General features: G+C 45.8%; 1 protein-coding gene across 2 annotated transcripts in view; it reads left to right on the top strand.

Annotated features, from left to right (window-relative positions):
- Positions 1-17742, top strand: part of ARID1A (AT rich interactive domain 1A (SWI-like)) — a 92140-nt gene extending 74398 nt beyond the window's left edge. Inside the window, exons 5-20 of one of the 2 annotated variants that reach the window (XM_006862253.1) lie at positions 427-667; positions 953-1042; positions 1588-1755; positions 2790-3102; positions 4671-4819; positions 4914-5023; positions 6353-6562; positions 9145-9352; positions 10445-10577; positions 10756-10931; positions 11301-11451; positions 11531-11665; positions 11760-11856; positions 12231-13122; positions 13879-14009; positions 15636-17742. In XM_006862253.1, coding sequence (XP_006862315.1) covers positions 427-667; positions 953-1042; positions 1588-1755; positions 2790-3102; positions 4671-4819; positions 4914-5023; positions 6353-6562; positions 9145-9352; positions 10445-10577; positions 10756-10931; positions 11301-11451; positions 11531-11665; positions 11760-11856; positions 12231-13122; positions 13879-14009; positions 15636-17363 — 4932 coding nt within the window. In that variant the 3' untranslated portion in view covers positions 17364-17742. The remainder of the gene's footprint in view (positions 1-426; positions 668-952; positions 1043-1587; positions 1756-2789; positions 3103-4670; positions 4820-4913; positions 5024-6352; positions 6563-9144; positions 9353-10444; positions 10578-10755; positions 10932-11300; positions 11452-11530; positions 11666-11759; positions 11857-12230; positions 13123-13878; positions 14010-15635) is intronic. The other variant, XM_006862254.1, reaches the window with a different exon arrangement.
- The last annotated feature ends 7 nt before the right edge of the window (positions 17743-17749 follow it).

Raw genomic sequence — 17749 nt, 5'->3', positions numbered from 1 at the left:
AGTTCCTGGTATTCTCCTGGCAGTGTTTTGTAAAGTTTCCCCCCTCGGAAAAACCTGAAGTCTCAGAAAAAGCTGTTTTCTTCTAGCAGTAGAATTTAGGGCTGAGGAAATAAAATGAAAGTACCACTTCTGCTTCTGAGGGCATAGAGCAGAGCTCAGCAGCTATGGCTTGCAGGCCAACTACCTGTTTTTATAAATAAAACTTTATTAGAATATATTCAAGCCCACTATGTATTTTTCTATGACAACTATCTGCCCCTTCATGAAAAGTTTACTATATATGAACTAGAGTATTATTATTAATAGGTTTAACATGTTTGTTATTGGTTGTTTAAGGACAATGCTATGTGTCATAAGATTGTTTTTTAAAGGGACTTTTCTGTCTAATATCAATGGCTAATCCATGTCCTTGTATGTATGTTTCAGGATCTGTCTGGTTCAATAGACGATCTCCCCATGGGGACAGAAGGAGCTCTGAGCCCTGGAGTGAGCACGTCAGGGATTTCCAGCAGCCAAGGAGAGCAGAGTAATCCAGCTCAGTCTCCTTTCTCTCCTCATACCTCCCCTCACCTGCCTGGCATCCGAGGCCCCTCCCCATCCCCTGTTGGCTCTCCCGCCAGTGTTGCTCAGTCTCGCTCAGGACCACTGTCGCCTGCTGCAGTGCCAGGTACTCTTCAGTGCTGGGCTTTCTGGAGGGGGAGGGCAAGGGAAACCAGTGCCTAAAGATAGCAAAGAACCCCAGCTTTCTGTTGACAGAGCTAGCATCCCTACTTAATGTCTGTGTAGCTTTCCATTTGCATTTTGAAAAGGGAGACAGGAGCTCCTTGACTAGATCTCTCTGTCTTTGTTAGCAGGTATTTTGCCCCCTCATGAGCCATTTCCCATTCTGAATTGACCTTCTAGCTAGAATTTGTAGGTTTAGCCATGATTGACTTACTTCTGTCTGGAACAGGCAACCAGATGCCACCTCGGCCGCCCAGTGGCCAGTCAGACAGCATCATGCATCCTTCCATGAACCAGTCAAGCATTACCCAAGATCGAGGTGAGAGCCTGGGCTTACCAGGAAAGGAGGGAGGTGGGACGCTGGGGTAAAGTGTTCTGTGCGTTAACTTTTGGAGAATTGTATGACCACGAAGCTTTAGATTGTCCTATAAACAAATTAGGATGTTAGAGTGTGCTTGGCCATTTTGGTGGCTTCAGAATTGTGTGCCCCATCTGTCATTCTTTTTCAGTGGTTGCGTGTATTTTAATGGATTCCTTCTTACATTGTGCCTGATTTGGTAAAGAAGACTCAACATTGAGTCTTCACCTTTAAATCATTCACCATTTTGTTTTCTGTCATTGCTGTTTGTGTTTTTAAACCTCCACTTAGTTGAAACTGCTGTCATACCCTGGTTAATGGCTGGATTTTTTCAAAGGTTGTCTAAAGTAGGCATGTGACTACGTAGTAAATCAGAGATGCCATGCAATAGCTGGTAAAGAAAATGTTGGTGGGGAAGTCCCAGAGTAAAAGAAAACATTTGCTTCTATTATACCAGCGAACTGGCAATTTATAACATTAAATGTATGGATGCTTCCCACAAACAGGTTACATGCAGAGAAACCCCCAGATGCCCCAATACAGTTCCCCTCAGCCCAGCTCAGCCTTATCTCCACGTCAGCCTTCTGGAGGACAGATGCACACAGGCTTGGGCTCCTACCAGCAGAACTCCATGGGGAGCTATGGTCCCCAGGGGGCTCAGTATGGTCCACAAGGTAAGTACTACCCAGTTAGAAGTAGATAGAGTTGAGAAAACAGTTGTCTGATGGTTCTATCCTATCCCTTGACTTAAATCTGTCAGGCCAGATCCTAAAGTGTAGGGCAGGGCAGAATTCCATTTTGTCTCCACCCTGTGATACTAGGGAAAGGTTTTTGCTCTCTAGGTCTCTGTTTAATCTGTAAAATAGGGTTAAAGGTGCTTAGCTCAATACTGACTCTAGAATACTAAATAGATAGGTGGTATTATTAAAGACCAAGACTCATAGCAACCCTGTATAGGGTTCCGCAGCTGTAAATCTTTAGGGGAACAGAAAGCCTCATTCTCCCGTGGAACAGCTGGTGGGTTTGAATCGCTGACCTTGTGGTTTCCAGTCCAGTGCTTTTCCTACAGAACCACTATGCTGTAGATGGGTGGTGGTAGTGGTGGTGGTTATATGCTGAGGAGTTGATTCTGACTCAATAGCAATCTTGTATAGGGTTTCCAAGGCTGTAAATCTTTATGGAAGCAGAAAGTCTCATCTTTCTTCTCTGGAGTAGCTGATGGGCTTGAACTATCAGCCATATGGTTCACAGTCCAGTGCTTATCCTTCAGAACCATTGTGTTATAGTAAATGGGTAAGCTATGGGTTATTGCAATTATTTTGTGGGTAAGTCCTAATACAGTAGACCTTTGAAAATCATATCTAGGCCAACCTAAAGCTGAATGTCTTACACATAGCATGGAAAGCAAGGTGAGTTTATAGAAAATAAAGCATTCCTCTGGGAGTTGAAGAGCCTGTATACAAAGCTTTGCTCTGTACTGTCTTTAAGATGAGAAGGGAAGGCTAAGGTCTGCTTCTGCTATGCTCCTGGCCTCCCCTCACTTTCTGAGGGAAAGCCTACCATGAAGTTAGTCTCTTTCCTAAACATATATTGATTGATTCCCATTGTTTATTACCTTTGGAGTTTTAGAATTGAGTGGTACTAGTGAGTTGCCAATAAATCACTAACCAAGTCTCTGCTTTTTCTCCTCCTCTTCTTCCCCGCTCAGGAGGCTACCCCAGGCAGCCAAATTATAATGCCTTGCCCAACGCCAACTATCCCAGTGCAGGCATGGCTGGAAGCATGAACCCTATGGGTGCTGGAGGTCAGATGCATGGGCAACCTGGCATCCCACCTTATGGCACCCTCCCTCCAGGGAGAATGAGTCATGCCTCCATGGGCAACCGGCCTTATGGCCCTAACATGGCCAATATGCCACCTCAGGTTGGGTCAGGGATGTGTCCCCCACCAGGGGGCATGAATCGGAAAACTCAAGAAACTGCTGTTGCCATGCATGTTGCTGCCAACTCTATCCAAAACAGGTAAGGCTTGGGAAGTGTGGAAAGGTGTAAGTGCAGGAAAGTAAAGTGTAGTCTTTCAGGTTATTTAGATGCTTTTGGAGGCTAAACTATGTATCTTCAGCAAATATGCATTTAATTGTGAGTTCTTAAAGGTAAAAACACAACAGAAGTGTTGACCCCTAGGCGGCAACTTTGGTTGGTATTTAGCCAAACCAAAATTGTTTGGCATAACCAAATATCAAATGTAAAGAACTTTATAAAATACAGATTACTTTGATTAGCAAAATAAATCTTCAGTGTAGGTGATTTTGTTTATTTCATTTGTTGGATTTCAAAAGGATTCTTAATGATGCATATCACTTGGATCTGTGGTATGAGAAGTAGAGATGGGTAGAGTTGTGGTTTGCCATTTTCCTGATGTGATTCTGTGGGAATTTGAGCTGATGGGTGTCTTATCTGGCTGGTGTTAATGTACAGAAAACTTGTGTGATTGAAATTTTGAAATTTTATCCCTTGAAATTGTATCCCTTCTTCCCTGGGGAGATGATACAAGTGGATTTGGAGTGCATCCTTGACCCTACTATAGGTTGGTCCTGGGTGTGCTGTCTTATAAACTGTGTGGTGACCTAGAGACTTCAATGGCCCAATGTTGTTCAAGGCCCCATCTCATTGTAGATGTCTTCAATTATTAAATGAATCTTGTCAAGATGTTGATAAACCAAGGTAGATTAGGGGGATTGACTGTAAAGAGGTGACTTAGATAGAACTTCAGAATATGAAAGTGCAGAATTCATAGTAAGTAGACCTATTGAGAGAATGTAAAGCCACCTCTAGGTGCTATAATAAGGAGCTCTGGTAGCACAGTGGTTACAAGTCGGGCTGCTAACCTCAAGGTCCGCAATTAGAAACTACCAGTGGTTCCGCGGGAGAAAAATGAGGCTTTCTGCTCCCGCAAAGATTTATAGTCTTGGAAACCCTGTATAGGGTCACTATGAGTTGGAACTGACTCTGCAGCACATAACCACCACCACCAGGTGCTATAATATGGGGAATCCAGTCTACTTTGGGTTTCTCTGACAGAGTGGTAAAATCGAAGGCTTTTGACCATAGATTGTGCAAAGGGAATGGAAGCGTAATTTCAGAGATGGTTGAGAGGGAGGCTGTGGATAAAAAGATACAGTAGGGTTCTATTCTTCAAAAACTTGTCACTATTGTTAAATGCCGGTGAGTCAGTTCTGATTCATTGCAAACCTGTATAGGCTTTTCATGGAGCGGCTGGTGGATTTGAACCATCAAACTTTCAATTAGCAGTTCAGTACTTAAGGTATAACACCACAGCAGGACTCTGATACTCTGCAAGGAGTATAGCCCTTAAAAGTGAGCTGTTATTTCCTATTTAGATCTTGAACCTCCTTAGAACCTTTTGTGAGAAGGTAAAACATGATAATTATTTTGAGAACCCATAAGCTTTTTCCTTGTAAGTCTGACTAGATGCTTTTGGCCCATAACCGAATTTAGCTGAATTCTAAATCTGAAATCTCATTGTGTCCAACTCGTACGTCTTTCTCACTCTCCATCTTATTCCTCAGGCCACCAGGCTACCCCAATATGAATCAAGGGGGCATGATGGGAACTGGACCTCCTTTTGGACAAGGGATTAATAGTATGGCTGCTGGCATGATCAACCCTCAGGGACCCCCATATCCCATGGGTGGTACCATGGCCAACAATTCAGCAGGTAAATCCTGGTCTTTGCTTATTTACTGCAGGGATTTCTTCCTGTGTGATCTTCTAAACCTTTTGGATTTGATGATTTTTTTTTCCTTTTTTAGGGATGGCAGCCAGTCCAGAGATGATGGGCCTTGGTGATGTCAAGTTAACCCCAGCCACCAAAATGAACAACAAGGCAGATGGAACACCCAAGACAGAATCCAAATCCAAGGTAATAATTTGTGTCTAACTCTTCTCAATCTTGTATCCCATCCTTTCCCTTCCTGTCATGAAGAGTGATCATGATTTAAATGACCTAATGCTCTCACAACTTTCGGTATGGAGGAAATGCTAGGAGTGTAGAATTCTCTGTATTACTTGGCTGATGGTACACTGTGAAGCTGTTCCTTGTACTCTAGCAATTGTATACGCTATGTGCCATGGGCAACCAGTTGCGCTTTTCTCCCTGAACCTCACTAATAGCAGTAGGAGTGGTTGGTACTGTTCAATTACGGGGGAGATGAAACAAGTGGGATTTAGGTCTTTCCTTTGACCCTGTGATAGGTTGGTCCTAGGTATGCTGTCTTATAAACTGTGTGGTGACCTGGAGACCTCTCAGCTTTTGGGTCATTTGAAACATTTCTGACCTATGCCACCCCTCATTTCTCTTGCCTGTCAAGTAAGGGAAATAAAAATCAGCTGCTTCCTCCTGTTGATTTTCTGCTCTGACTCCCAGACCTTTTAAGCCATCCTTCTGTCTTGTATAGGGTAATACATAAAGCCTTTCAACCAGGTGGGAGATTTCTACTTTTCTTGAGAGTAAGAATTTCTTTTCTTTTTAGACCATCAGTTGTCTAGAGGTCACATTTTGAGTTGCTTACTCCAAAACAGCCTGTAAAAGTGTGTCCAGTCCCTGGATATCCACAGTTAAATGTAAAAACCTTCCCTAAAACCCGAGACTGTAAATTCCAAAAAGGCAAAGTTCCCCCTCCCCTCCCCCCAAAGAAAGCTAAAGAGAACAGAGAGAAACACTGTTAACTGATGATGTATGGAGGGGATTATAATCAATGTAATGAAACAAGCCATATGAATGGCTGAATGTGAAACTGATGATGTGCCCTGTAAACTTTCACTCAATCCACAATAAAAACCTTTTTAAAAAAAAAAAAAAAAAAGTGTGTCCAGGCTCCTGGGTATTAGTTTGGAGCTAGGAGTGGCTTTGATGGCAAGTGAACAGGGGTTTGATGCTTAGCCCAGCTATGAGATTATGAGCAATGATTTCTTGGACTTTTTTCCTTATCTTTAAAATGGAAATCATTTATAATAATATCTAGTATGTAAAGGCATCTAGTACATTATCCAGTGTGTAGTATATAGTCATTAAGAGCCCTTTGTGGAAAGAAGGTCTGGCTCTCTTTTAGCGCTTCAACCTAGTGAAGGCAGGGCAGGTGTTAGTGACCACCCCAGATTGGAAATCACTACACTAATCAAGAGACTTCGGAGCCCCTAGCATAGCTTTGAATCTAACCCATTCCTATGAATTTTGACTTAACCCTTCCAGAAATCCAGTTCCTCTACTACAACCAATGAGAAGATCACCAAGTTGTATGAGCTGGGTGGTGAGCCTGAGAGGAAGATGTGGGTGGACCGTTATCTGGCCTTCACAGAAGAGAAGGCCATGGGCATGACAAATCTGCCTGCTGTGGGCAGGAAACCTCTGGACCTCTATCGCCTCTATGTGTCTGTGAAGGAGATTGGTGGATTGACTCAGGTGAGTGTCTGGCACTTTGCTTCCTCTGTGGTTTCAACAAGACTTGGCTTCATATGATGCCATGGGACATTACCCGCTGCTGCTGTCTTAGTCAAATACTGACAGACCAGGGGACACAGGGCTTCCAGAAGATAAGGCAGAAGGCTGAGACCTTCCTGAGTAGTGTGAGGTATTAGCATTACATTTACCATGTATCTTAGAGTCACGGTGGGATGCAGAGATGAGAAAGGCTGTGGACATTCTGAGCGTTTGGTTCCTCTATATGAAAGATTTAAGTGAATTGATTAGTTCCTACTGAAAGCCTTTCAACCAGACTCTACCCTAAGCCATATCTCTGTCCTGTGTTAGACGGTTGAGGCAAACAGGTGAGGCACCAGTGACAGTAGCACACTCTACTTCACAAGCTCTTTTCCTCTTGTACATGTTCTGGAGTCACCAGATTAGGAGCCTGCTATTGGGTCAGGTTTTGTGACTGAGCTTGTGGGGAGGCGGGGCAGGGAGGGACTTAGTCCAAACCTTCTAAATCAGAAGAGGAAAACAGCTGTCACCAGCAGAAAAGAAAGTGATTGGCATGAAGCCAGCCAACAGTCAGTTATGAATTCCTTCTCCCTTTAAGCTTTACTCCCCTCCCCCCACAAAGGAAAACAAAACAAAACAAGACACGTGTACACTACCACATAACTGGCGTGGGAAGCAGAGCTACAGAAGTCTCCTGAGGTGACCCTGGGCTTACTCCTGCCAATATCCCTGGTATTGAGTTCTCATAGGGGCATTGGGTTAAGTTAGGCTTACTTTCAGATTGATGTCCTTCTGGATCACTGAACCGAGAATGAGGTATAAAGGGAATTTGGAAACCTGGGCCTATCATGCAGTTTATAGAAGGATCTGAACTTTATACATTGTTGTTGTTAAGTGCCGTCAAGTCGGATCCGACCCATAGCGACCCGGTACAGGGTTTCCCAAGCGTGTAAATCTTTACGGGAGTAGAAAGCCTCATCTTTCTCCCGCGGAGCAGCTGGTAGTTTCGAACCGCTGACCTTAAGGTTCGCAGCCCGATTCGTAACCACTACGCTACCAGAGCTCCATACTAATTTATAATTAAATGCTAAAGACTGGTGAGGAGGAGTACTTTTTCATAAATTAGTCTGTGAAGGTTACAAGAAAGCAAAAGATGAATGCTGAGCTTTTCTGAAGGATGTTACAATTTAGGTGGAGGGAGGGGACCATTCCAGTAGACTGGTTCATATGGCAGAGAGGTGGAAGAGCATCTGGAATATCCCTTCAGGCCCATATCTAACTTTAGAAACTTAGCTCAGCTGTTACCTACTCTAGGAAGTAGTCCTGGTCACTTGTTTTCTGTCTAGATTGTCCTTCCTCTGGGCTTCCTTATCATTCTTCTGTCTGCTAAACAATCACAGCATGTTGAGCTTTGTGGATTAGGACTGGAAAGCCAGTGTCCTTAGCCTCTGGGAGACAGATTTAGCACATGGTGGATGCTTACCACATGGTATAACAATACATACAGAGGAACAGACACCTGCCTAGCTGGAGCAGAAAGATTGACTATAGGGAGCACTTGAGCAATCGTTTTGGTCAGTATGCCCGGAGACTGAGGGAAAGAAGCTGCTAGGAAGACACAAAAGACATCACAGGACCTTGAGCATTCCTGGACACTGGGCAAAGGGAAAGGGGCCTATAACCACTAGGATGCAAGAGATTAATGACACACAAAAATTTTAGGAAGCCCCATTTTGAGAAGAAATATGATGTGAAAACTTCTAGTTTAATAAAATAAGTCAAGCCAAGTGGTGTGGTGGTTTTTACACACAAGTCATCACTTTAGGAAAGGAGTTCTCTTAAGGAAGCACTTTGGTATTGTGGTAAGAGCGTGAACTCCAACCAGACTGCTGCCTGTGTTTGAAATCTGATCCTGCTGCCCACTAGCCTGGGACTGAACCAGTGACTCCACAGTTGTGCCTCACCCACTCCCCACATCTGTAAAAGAGAAATAATAGTATTTTCACCTCAGATTAAATGCACTGATGTGTATAAAGCACCTTGAGTTGCGCCTGATTAATGGCAAATACCCAAAAATGTTAGTTTTTATTAATGCATCTAAAAAAAAAATTTTGGATTTTAAGGTGATTTGTGTGGTATTTTTTAGCAATACTTTTGTCTAAAGGCCATACCTCCTGAATTCTGGTCTCTCTAATGTTAAGTGTCATTGAGTTGGTTCTGACCCATAACGACCCTGTATCGGGTTTCCAAGGAGCGGCTGGTGAGCTTGAACTGCCAACCTTGTAATTCAAATGACTTTGCAATCCATTACATTCACCTGCATCGCCACACAAGCCTCTCTGATAATGATACGAAATTTGCCTTATTCTGAATGTACACTGCCTGATAGTTGCAATGATCTGTGGATGAAGGTCCTGAGAGTAAAATGAAGACAGACACAGATTTAATGTTTGGTACTGACTGTCCTTGAAGAACTGTGATTTCATAAGAGATGAGTACTGGGCGACCTAATGGGTTGGGGCTTGGCAGAATGACCAGGTGGATTCTTCTGGTTGGTTGTACAGGTCAACAAGAACAAAAAATGGCGCGAACTTGCAACCAACCTCAATGTGGGCACCTCAAGCAGTGCTGCCAGCTCCTTGAAAAAACAGTACATCCAGTGTCTCTATGCCTTTGAGTGCAAGATCGAGCGGGGAGAAGACCCTCCCCCAGACATCTTTGCAGCTGCTGATTCCAAGAAGTCCCAGCCCAAGATCCAGCCTCCCTCTCCTGGTAAGGATGGTCTGAGCAGCCCCACCGCGGCTGATGACTATTTGTTCTGGTAGTGGTGCCTACCTCCAGGGTAGCAGGGGAGATACCATAGATGTTTTGTGTGCTCTGCCTTATCCTACCACAGGGTTTAGTGGCTTGGCAGACTAAAGGGCAGGTAGTGGTAACTCCCTTGGGAAGTAGTCTGTAACAGTCTTTAACTTTTCATTTTCATTGTGCACCTGGCATGTTGCCAAATGTTTGTAAACTAGTGAGTATGGGAGGGAAATTTGAGGAGTGGGAAAAACTGACAAATGGCAGTTAGGCAAGGCCATCTGGGAGCTCTGGCCCACTGATGTCAGCGCCTTAGAATGCAGTTCAGACTAGCGCCCTGAATTCCCCAGGGAGCTGAGATTAGTAATGAATGGGAAGGAGAGGGATGGGGAAAGGGATATGAATGGAACTCTCCGATGGGAATGCCTCTGCCCACCCTCCTTTCTGAGAGAAGTCTTGGGCCTGGGTGAGCATGGGGAGGGAAGAAGGCCAGGATGCCTGGAAGGTGTATGTAAACATACGTGCCCTGATGTTGACTTCTGTGGGTATAACGAGTGCTTGAGATGACTCATAAACTGGGGAGGCCTAAGCAGTGGGATATCTGCTGCTGGAGATGGTAAGTAATGGAAACATTAATTTCTGGTAGTTCTCTGCTCCTTAGTTTAGAGGAACATTTAACCTGAGCAATGACATTGCTGGAATAGGAACTCATGGATTTTTAAAGGGTACCGCAAGTTTAGGACAATATGAAACCTTCCTGCCTAGGATTGGGGGTCCCCTAACTTGGTGCTTGCACACCATCATTGCAGCGTTCAATAGGTTAGACAAGGTCCTTAGAAGTAAAGTAGTCAGGGAAGGTTTGGGCAAGGAGCAGTAGAACCTTCAACTTTTTTCAACCTAGCCTTTGCAATCCTTTGCTGTGAAGGGCTATGTGAGTTTAAAGGGGTCCTGTTCTTCAGCCTTATGAAAATGTTTTCCAAAGAGTTCCAGAGCATTTGTGTGTGTGGAGGTTAAACCACCTTTCTGCCAAGCAAACTGTTCACCCCACATCTCTGTCCACAGCGGGATCAGGATCTATGCAAGGGCCACAGACTCCTCAGTCAACCAGCAGTTCCATGGCAGAAGGAGGTGACCTGAAGCCACCAACTCCAGCATCCACACCACACAGTCAGATTCCTCCCTTGCCAGGCATGAGGTAAGATCATAAGTAGGGGTGCGTGGTCTGGTGATTCTGAGGGAGAGATCCATTGGTGCTCCTGGGCATCCCAGGGGTGCTTTCTACCAGGCTACCCAGTCAGTGACTCTTCTGAGTTGTGTATTATTTTGGAGAAATGGCTTTATTTGGGGTTTAATTAACTTTCCTCATTCTGGAGCAGGAGCAATTCAGTCGGAATCCAGGATGCCTTTCCTGATGGAAGTGACCCCACATTCCAGAAGCGGAATTCCATGACTCCAAACCCTGGGTACCAGCCCAGTATGAATACCTCTGACATGATGGGACGCATGTCCTACGAGCCAAATAAGGATCCTTATGGGAGCATGAGGAAAGGTGACCTTGACCATTGACCTTGCACACTTAAAGAAAATATGCACCAAGAAGATGGGGTCTATTTTGAGGAGTGTGGCTTAGAGATCTTGTCTGAGCTATTCCTTCAGATAAAGCATTTCCTGAGCATGTCCTAATCATCCTTCTTCATCCTTACCTCCTTTCTTATCTCCCTCTCCCTGGCATCATCTTGTCACCCCTTACCTAAAGTGCTCTTTGCTGCGTAGGGCCTTTTTTGGGCCTCTGTTTTTAATCTCTCAGGAAAAAATTTGCACTTTGAAGAGGCCCTGGGTCTTTGGAGCACCTAGGTCCTTCAGGCAGTAAAGGCAAGCAACCAGTTTGCTCATTGTCACCTTTTCCTTTTGCACTCAGCTCCAGGGAGTGATCCCTTCATGTCCTCAGGACAGGGCCCCAATGGTGGTATGGGAGACCCTTACAGCCGTGCTGCTGGCCCTGGGCTAGGGAATGTGGCGATGGGACCACGACAGCACTACCCGTATGGAAGTCCTTATGACAGAGTGAGGTAAGTATGGTTGCTCCTGTCTCACCCTCAGCATCCCATAGCCATGGTGGACTACATCCATATCTCCAATTTTGTTTAGGACGGAGCCTGGAATAGGACCTGAGGGAAACATGGGCACTGGAGCTCCACAACCGAATCTCATGCCTTCCAACCCAGATTCGGGGATGTACTCTCCTAGCCGCTATCCCCCACAGCAACAGCAACAGCAGCAACGGTGAGTAAAGCCTGATCTGGCCCAGTCTCAATTCTGCTGTGGCTCAGGATTTGCCATTTCCCATACTGACACTCTGTTTCTCTCCCAACTGCAGACATGATTCCTATGGCAATCAGTTCTCCACCCAAGGCACCCCTTCCGGCAGCCCCTTCCCCAGCCAGCAGACCACAATGTATCAGCAGCAGCAGCAGGTAAGGAAGAAACAGACTGACAGTTAATAAACTAATGATAAACTAACCCATTGAAAAATCTAAGAAGCTTACTTTGAGTACTTCTCCCAACCAAATAGCCAGAGTGCTATTTGTGTGTTACTGTGTAGAGCAAGGGAGTGCTAGGTAGGGAGAGACCATTGTTGTGCTTTCAAAAATCAATTTCAAAAGATACATTTGTGACGGTGATTCCTGTCTTCTTTTGAGGTCTGTCTTCTCTTCGGGGGGAGCATAAGTAAGCAAGTGTCTGTAGACCAATCAAGTGGTTACAGCCATCTTGGTATCTGTGAGTCTACATTTGCCTTGTGTCTCTGATTGCAAAGTTTTAATTTTCCCTTTGCACGTCTCTGTCTTAGAATTACAAGCGGCCAATGGATGGCACATATGGTCCTCCTGCCAAGCGGCATGAAGGAGAGATGTACAGCGTGCCATACAGCACAGGGCAGGGGCAGCCTCAACAGCAGCAGTTGCCCCCAGCCCAACCCCAGCCTGCCAGCCAGCAGCAAGCTGCCCAGCCTTCCCCTCAGCAAGATGTGTACAACCAATATGGCAGTGCCTATCCTGCCACTGCTGCCGCTGCTACTGAGCGTCGACCAGCAGGCGGCCCCCAGAACCAATTTCCATTCCAGTTTGGCCGAGACCGTGTCTCTGCACCCCCTGGCTCCAATGCCCAGCAGAATATGCCACCACAAATGATGGGTGGCCCCATACAGGCATCACCTGAGGTTGCTCAGCAAGGCACCATGTGGCAGGGGCGTAATGACATGACCTACAATTATGCCAACAGACAGAGCACAGGCTCTGCCCCCCAGGGCCCTGCCTATCATGGTGTAAACCGAACAGATGAAATGCTGCACACGGATCAGAGAGCCAATCACGAAGGTCCATGGCCTTCCCATGGTACACGCCAGCCCCCATATGGTCCCTCTGCTCCTGTGCCCCCCATGACAAGGCCCCCTCCATCTAATTACCAGCCCTCACCAAGCATGCAGAATCACATTCCTCAGGTATCCAGCCCCGCTCCCCTGCCCAGGCCAATGGAGAATCGCACCTCTCCTAGTAAATCTCCATTCCTGCACTCTGGGATGAAAATGCAGAAGGCAGGCCCACCAGTGCCTGCTTCGCACATAGCACCTACCCCTGTGCAGCCCCCTATGATTCGGCGGGATATCACCTTCCCACCTGGCTCTGTTGAAGCCACACAACCTGTGTTGAAGCAGAGAAGGCGGCTCACAATGAAAGACATTGGTAAGGAGTCATCCCTGAATTGGGTTGCTTAATCACTCTGCTGCCCCATTGCACCCAACTCCTACCCCCACCATCACCCTGCTTGTCCATGGTCCCTCCCATCCTAATATTCTAGATAAGGCTCATTCTGGTTCAGTGTTGACTAAAATAGTCAAAGAATTTTCGATGAGGAAGAAATAAGCTGATTTAAGGCTTTCCTTCAAGATATGACTGTGTAGTGTGATGTCTTAACCCATTGCCATCAAGTTGATTCCAACTCATAATGACCCTATAGGATATAATGGAACTACCTCCTGAAGGTTTCCATAACTAATATTTACAGAATTAGTAGAATTCCATGTCTTTTTCCTGAGGAGCGGCTAGTGGGTTCAAACTGCCCTTTTAGATTGCTACTGAGTGCTTAACCACTGTGCCACCAGGGCTCCTTAGTCATGTCATTTTTTTGTTGTTAAATGCCATTGAGTCTGTTCCAACTCTTAGAGACCCTGAGTAGAATTTCTGAGGAGCAGCTGTTGGGTTTGAACTGCTAATCTTATGGGTTCACAGTGTAGTCCTTATCCTACAGTGCCACACCAAGATGTTTTAGGCGTAAAAGCCTTGAGGACAGTGTGTGTAATCTCCTGACTATAGGAACTGCCTCCTACCATGGGTTATCTTCAGAGTAGCCTGACTGATGGGCCAGTCCTGGGGGAGTGGTGGAGTGGCTTCCAGCCAGTTTGGACTTTGGTGGATGGAAGACATGGGGGTTTATTTCAGGAACCCCAGAGGCATGGCGGGTAATGATGTCCCTCAAGTCTGGGCTACTGGCAGAGAGCACATGGGCACTAGACACCATTAATATCCTACTGTATGATGATAACAGCATCATGACCTTCAACCTCAGTCAGGTGAGTATAATGCGTAAAGAAGAATGTGGGGACTGGGGATCCTGAAGTATATAGTGCTAACTGACATAGGGAATTAAGCTATGGTATAGGCTTTAAGATAATTATGTTAATGTCTTAATACAGGATTGACTTCAAAGGGAACTTAGGACAAACTTTTTTATATGGAATGCAATTTCTTTCAATATCAGAAGAGAATACCATATTTGTAGACTACCAGGAAGAAGCAGTCTTCATCAGAGAGCACAGCACTTTGTTTTTCCCTTCTTTCACTGAGTAGAATGAGATCTATGTTGATACCGTTATTCTAAGGTGTAGAATGAAAAGTCTAAAGAAGAAGTATATGTATGAGGGTTTTTTTGTGTTTGTTTTGATTTTTTAAAGTTGTTTTTGCAAAGCTGCTTCTCTAGACCTACCATAAGTTTTTTAAGGTTGTGTAGCTGGAAAGATTTTGTGTGCTGTACCATCCTGTTTTTACTTTTGATCATTTTTAGTCCTTACCAACCCATCTGTCAAGGAGCTAACTTCACTGGAAGGATGGAATTATTATTAATGGTTATTGTTTGCTCTGTCCTTATTTTGTGCCAGGCCCTTTATATTTTGTTTCATGTCTTCCTCTCAACGACTCTTGAGGGCAGGACATGGGGCCATTTAAAGATGAGTAAATAAGATCAAAGGAGCTTATACTTTGCCCTGGTTCATAGAGTTGTCAATGGAATCTTTCTGATTCCAAATCTTGCTTTATATATAATATTTCATATAAGACTTTATACAAGACCTCAGTACAGTGCTGTAAAGTTTAGTTTCCATCATTTCTGATGGGAAGAGGGGAAAACTTACAGCTTGGAGAGCTTTAATTCATACAGCTAGTTCCTTGAAAAAGTTAGAAATCAAACCAGATCTTGGTAAAATTAAGACCCTTATTTTTTCCATTCCACTGTTCTATCCAGCCAGAGATTAATCCAACTGGAAATTAATGTTTCTTCTAGAGGTCTGTACAAGGACCCAAGTTGGATTTTGGGTCTCCTTAATCACCAGTTTGGACAAGTGTTTAGAGAGCTGAGGCCTCGTCCACTCATATTGTGGTGCAAGCTTCATGGAGGTCCAGCCTCCTGGGATGTTGGAGAGCTTGGAGAAGAGAGCAGATGAACATCTGTTCACACTGCATTTCCTCCTTTCAGTTTGTGTTGAAAGGAGTTGTCCTGTCACATCTAGACTGGAACTCTACTTGGCAGTGGGGTGTAAAAGGAGCAATGGCTCAATAACTAGCAGGCAGGAAATCAGGCCTGGTAAAGAAAGGCAGAACATTGGTTGGAAAAGAGGAGTCTGACCCTGAAAGATGAGGTACAAAGCTGTTTGCCAGCATTTCCATCCCACTGGAGGCAGGCCTAAGTGAAGTTAGGTTGGGCAGATGAAAGAATTTTGTGATGTGCTTAGAAGAGATTAAGGCAAACAACTTGCACCCTGGAGAGCCTTTGGGAGAGAAGGCAACTGTATTTCTCCAAAGTGACACAGATATCTGAGCTCTAAGAAAAGAGGTAGGTTAGATAGAAGACCCTGGGAAAGCCCTGTCCAGTCAAGGAGTCTCTTCCTAGCTTTCTCTCTTATTTCCTTTTCTTTCTCGTTTAGCTCCCAGGGTTGCTGGAGCTCCTTGTGGAGTATTTTCGACGTTGCCTGATTGAGATCTTTGGCATTTTAAAGGAGTATGAGGTGGGTGACCCAGGACAGAGAACATTACTAGACCCTGGGAGGTTCAGTAAAGCCTTTAGCCCAGCCCCTGTGGAAGGGGAGGAAGAAGACCTCCTAGATCCTAAACCGGAGGAGGAGGAAGAAGAGGAAGTAGCTGAAAATGATGAGGAGATGGCTTTTTCAGGCAAAGATAAGCCAACCTCAGAAAATAATGAGGAGAAGCTGATCAGTAAATTTGACAAGCTGCCAGTGAAGATCGTGCAGAAGAATGACCCATTTGTAGTGGACTGCTCAGATAAACTTGGGCGCGTGCAGGAGTTTGACAGTGGCCTGCTGCACTGGCGGATTGGTGGGGGGGATACCACTGAACATATCCAGACCCATTTTGAGAGTAAGACAGAGCTGCTGTCTACCCGTCCACATGTACCCTGCCCACCAGCTCCCCGGAAACATGTTGCAGCTGCAGAGGGTATGCCAGGGACGACAGAGCAGGAGGGTCCCCCACCTGATGGCCCTCCAGAAAAACGAATCACAGCTACCATGGATGATATGTTGTCCACTCGGTCTAGCACATTGACCGAGGAGGGAGCTAAGAGTGCAGAGGCCACAAAGGAGAGCAGCAAGTTCCCATTCGGCATCAGCCCAGCACAGAGCCACCGGAACATCAAGATTCTAGAGGATGAACCCCACAGTAAAGATGAGACCCCACTGTGTACCCTTCTGGACTGGCAGGATTCCCTTGCCAAGCGCTGCGTCTGTGTATCCAACACCATCCGTAGCCTGTCATTTGTGCCAGGCAACGACTTTGAGATGTCCAAACACCCAGGGCTGCTGCTGATCCTAGGCAAGCTGATCCTGCTGCACCACAAGCACCCAGAACGGAAGCAGGCACCATTAACTTATGAGAAAGAGGAGGAGCAGGACCAAGGGGTGAGCTGCAACAAAGTGGAGTGGTGGTGGGACTGCTTGGAGATGCTCCGGGAAAACACCTTGGTCACACTCGCCAATATCTCGGGCCAGTTGGACCTTTCTCCGTACCCCGAGAGCATCTGCCTGCCTGTCCTGGATGGACTTCTACACTGGGCAGTCTGCCCTTCAGCTGAAGCCCAGGACCCTTTCTCTACCCTGGGACCCAATGCCGTCCTATCCCCACAGAGACTGGTCTTGGAAACCCTCAGCAAACTCAGCATCCAGGACAACAATGTGGACCTCATTCTGGCCACACCTCCCTTCAGCCGCCTGGAGAAGTTGTATAGCACCATGGTGCGCTTCCTCAGTGACCGAAAGAACCCGGTTTGCCGGGAGATGGCCGTGGTACTGCTGGCCAACCTGGCGCAGGGCGACAGCCTGGCAGCCCGAGCTATTGCAGTGCAGAAGGGCAGCATCGGCAACCTCCTGGGCTTCTTAGAGGACAGTCTTGCTGCCACACAGTTCCAGCAAAGCCAGGCCAGTCTGCTCCACATGCAGAACCCACCCTTTGAGCCAACCAGTGTGGACATGATGCGGCGGGCTGCCCGAGCACTGCTTGCCCTGGCCAAGGTGGACGAAAACCACTCTGAGTTCACGCTATATGAGTCACGGCTGTTGGACATCTCGGTATCACCATTGATGAACTCATTGGTTTCACAAGTCATTTGTGATGTACTGTTTTTGATTGGCCAGTCATGACAGCCGTGGGACACCTTACCCCCCACCCCGTGTGTGTGTGCGTGTGTGGAGAACTTAGAAACTGACTGTTGCCCTTTATTTATGCAAAACCACCTCAGAATCAAGTTTACCCTGTGCTGTCCAGCTTCTCCCTTGGGAAAAATGTCTCTCCTGTTGCTCTTTCCTCCCTCTCTCCCCACCCTTTTCTGTTCCTTGTCCTCCCCTTTCTCCCCTCAGATCCCCACCCTATTTGAAAGACAAAGCTCTGCCTACATAGAAGACTTTTTTATTTTAACCAAAGTTACTGTTGTTTACAGTGAGTTTGGGGATAAAAAATAAAACTGGCTTTCCCGGTCCTTGCATCAACGGGATGCCACATTTCATAACTGTTTTTAATGGTTAAAAAA

This window comes from Chrysochloris asiatica, unplaced genomic scaffold, assembly GCF_000296735.1.
Source record: "Chrysochloris asiatica unplaced genomic scaffold, ChrAsi1.0 scaffold00047, whole genome shotgun sequence".
Classification (NCBI taxonomy): Eukaryota; Metazoa; Chordata; class Mammalia; order Afrosoricida; family Chrysochloridae; genus Chrysochloris; species Chrysochloris asiatica.
Note: the sequence above shows the minus strand (reverse complement) of the source record. Positions and strands in the feature narration are given on the sequence as shown.